The sequence below is a fragment of the Arachis ipaensis genome, chromosome B04, assembly GCF_000816755.2.
Source record: "Arachis ipaensis cultivar K30076 chromosome B04, Araip1.1, whole genome shotgun sequence".
NCBI lineage: Eukaryota > Viridiplantae > Streptophyta > Magnoliopsida > Fabales > Fabaceae > Arachis > Arachis ipaensis.
In genome coordinates, this window is record NC_029788.2 from 19,850,465 (window position 1) to 19,852,188 (window position 1,724).

Genomic DNA, 1,724 nt, shown 5'->3' on the forward strand with positions numbered 1-1,724 from the left:
AGATATTATAGTACCATCTTACATTTTATCTATGTTAGGTTGATTTTTATTGTTTTTGGAATTCATTATTATAAAAACACCCAATTTACGTGATGATGAAGAGAATTTGAGAAAGAACACCATCATACCTGTAAGTTTTGCCATAATCATAAGAGAGGCAAATATTTGAACTCATAGGCATTTGGAGAAAGGTGAATTGAGAGAATTCAGATTGGGAATCCAAAACAGACTTAAGAGTATTGTTTGGGCGAACGTATATATATTCGTCAACATCAAAGAAGAACATCCACTTTGCCATGAATTTATATCTATGCAAACAATCATTCACCACAATGAACTGATTATGGTAGTAACCATCAAATCTTTCTTGGTCCTTTATGTCATGCAAAGTTATGTACCCAAGCTCCATCCATGGCTTCAGCACCTCAAGAACCTGCTTGTGAACGCCGCCAGCATCATAGATCACAAAATGCGACTTTGGACCAAAGAATTTCACATGGTAAGCAATCCATTCGCGGATACGCTGAGGGTTGAGGTTTCCGTAGACGGGAGAACCACAGTAATAATAATCATATTTTGGTGGCAAAGTAAAAATGGAAAAGTTGACCGCATTGGGAGATTCATTGAGAACATCTATTGTATCGGCAACATTGAAATTAGTGTCACCACCGCCATTAGTTGAGGCACGGAGCACTAGCTTCCCACCCGTGTTATTGCCATTTACGGGCTGTGAGAAAGTACAGTTGACGACCACAGCAGTGTAGACCCTGCCGAAACCGAAGTCTGGAAGGATCTTGTATCCAACTGTGGAGATTGGTTTTTGAGAGGAGGAAGAAGAAGAGAACCAAATGCATTCATAGGTGGGATTGGAATAGACATGGAGGGGCTTGGAGGCAAGACCAATAATGGCAAAGGTGTTGAGGCCTCCCCTGTATGCTCCCATGGTGATGAAGTTGTATGCTGCCCAACCGTATGGGTTAAAGAGGCGTTTTATGATACTGGCTTGGAAGGGTTCATCGGAGAGTGAGATAGTTAAGCGACGAGAAGGTAAGAACTGAAGGAATAATGTTGAACAGAGACCCATTAGAAACAGCGTTATGAGAAGAAGAAGAAGGAGGAGTTTCAATTCCTTGGCCATCTCTTTGTTTCGGTACTGCACGGTGTACGTGATTGTTGATTCAACCGGGTATGCATGTCAGATAATTAATTAATAATTTATTTTTTAATAAATCAGAATAAAATCCATTTATTATAGCAATAATAATAAATCCAGTTGTCTGCACTATAATTATTAGACCCGATTTGATCCGACCGATTTACACAATCTAAAGCGAATCATATTTAAATTTTTTTATAAAAAAACAAATATATCCCTAATTTTTGTTTAAAAAAATAAAAAAAATTATGATCCAGTGAGTTATGTAAATTGGTTGGTCTGACTGGATTTGATAACAATTGGGTTTATTGTTTTTGTTATAAAAAATCGATTTTATTCTAATTTTTTAAAAAAATTTAAAAATAACTGATTCATTAATACGTCCAATAATAATACGATACATAAGTATTTAAAAAAAAAACGTTTTACGCGTCTTTATAGTAGCATCCTCCTACAATTAAAACCTCTTTATTTTAACACAGTTTTGTTTTCTTTTTGCCACTTTTTATTTTTAAATTTAGTTAATGATTATTTTAAGAATATTATAAACATTAAAAAATAAATATAT

At 35.0% G+C, this 1,724-nt stretch overlaps 1 protein-coding gene across 1 annotated transcript in view; it reads right to left on the reverse strand.

Annotated features, from left to right (window-relative positions):
- Window positions 1–1,145, reverse strand: part of LOC107636214 (galactan beta-1,4-galactosyltransferase GALS2-like) — a 2,350-nt gene extending 1,205 nt beyond the window's left edge. The window contains exon 1 of the mRNA XM_016339739.2: window positions 129–1,145. Within this exon, the coding sequence (XP_016195225.1) occupies window positions 129–1,138 (1,010 nt within the window). The 5' untranslated portion in view covers window positions 1,139–1,145. The remainder of the gene's footprint in view (window positions 1–128) is intronic.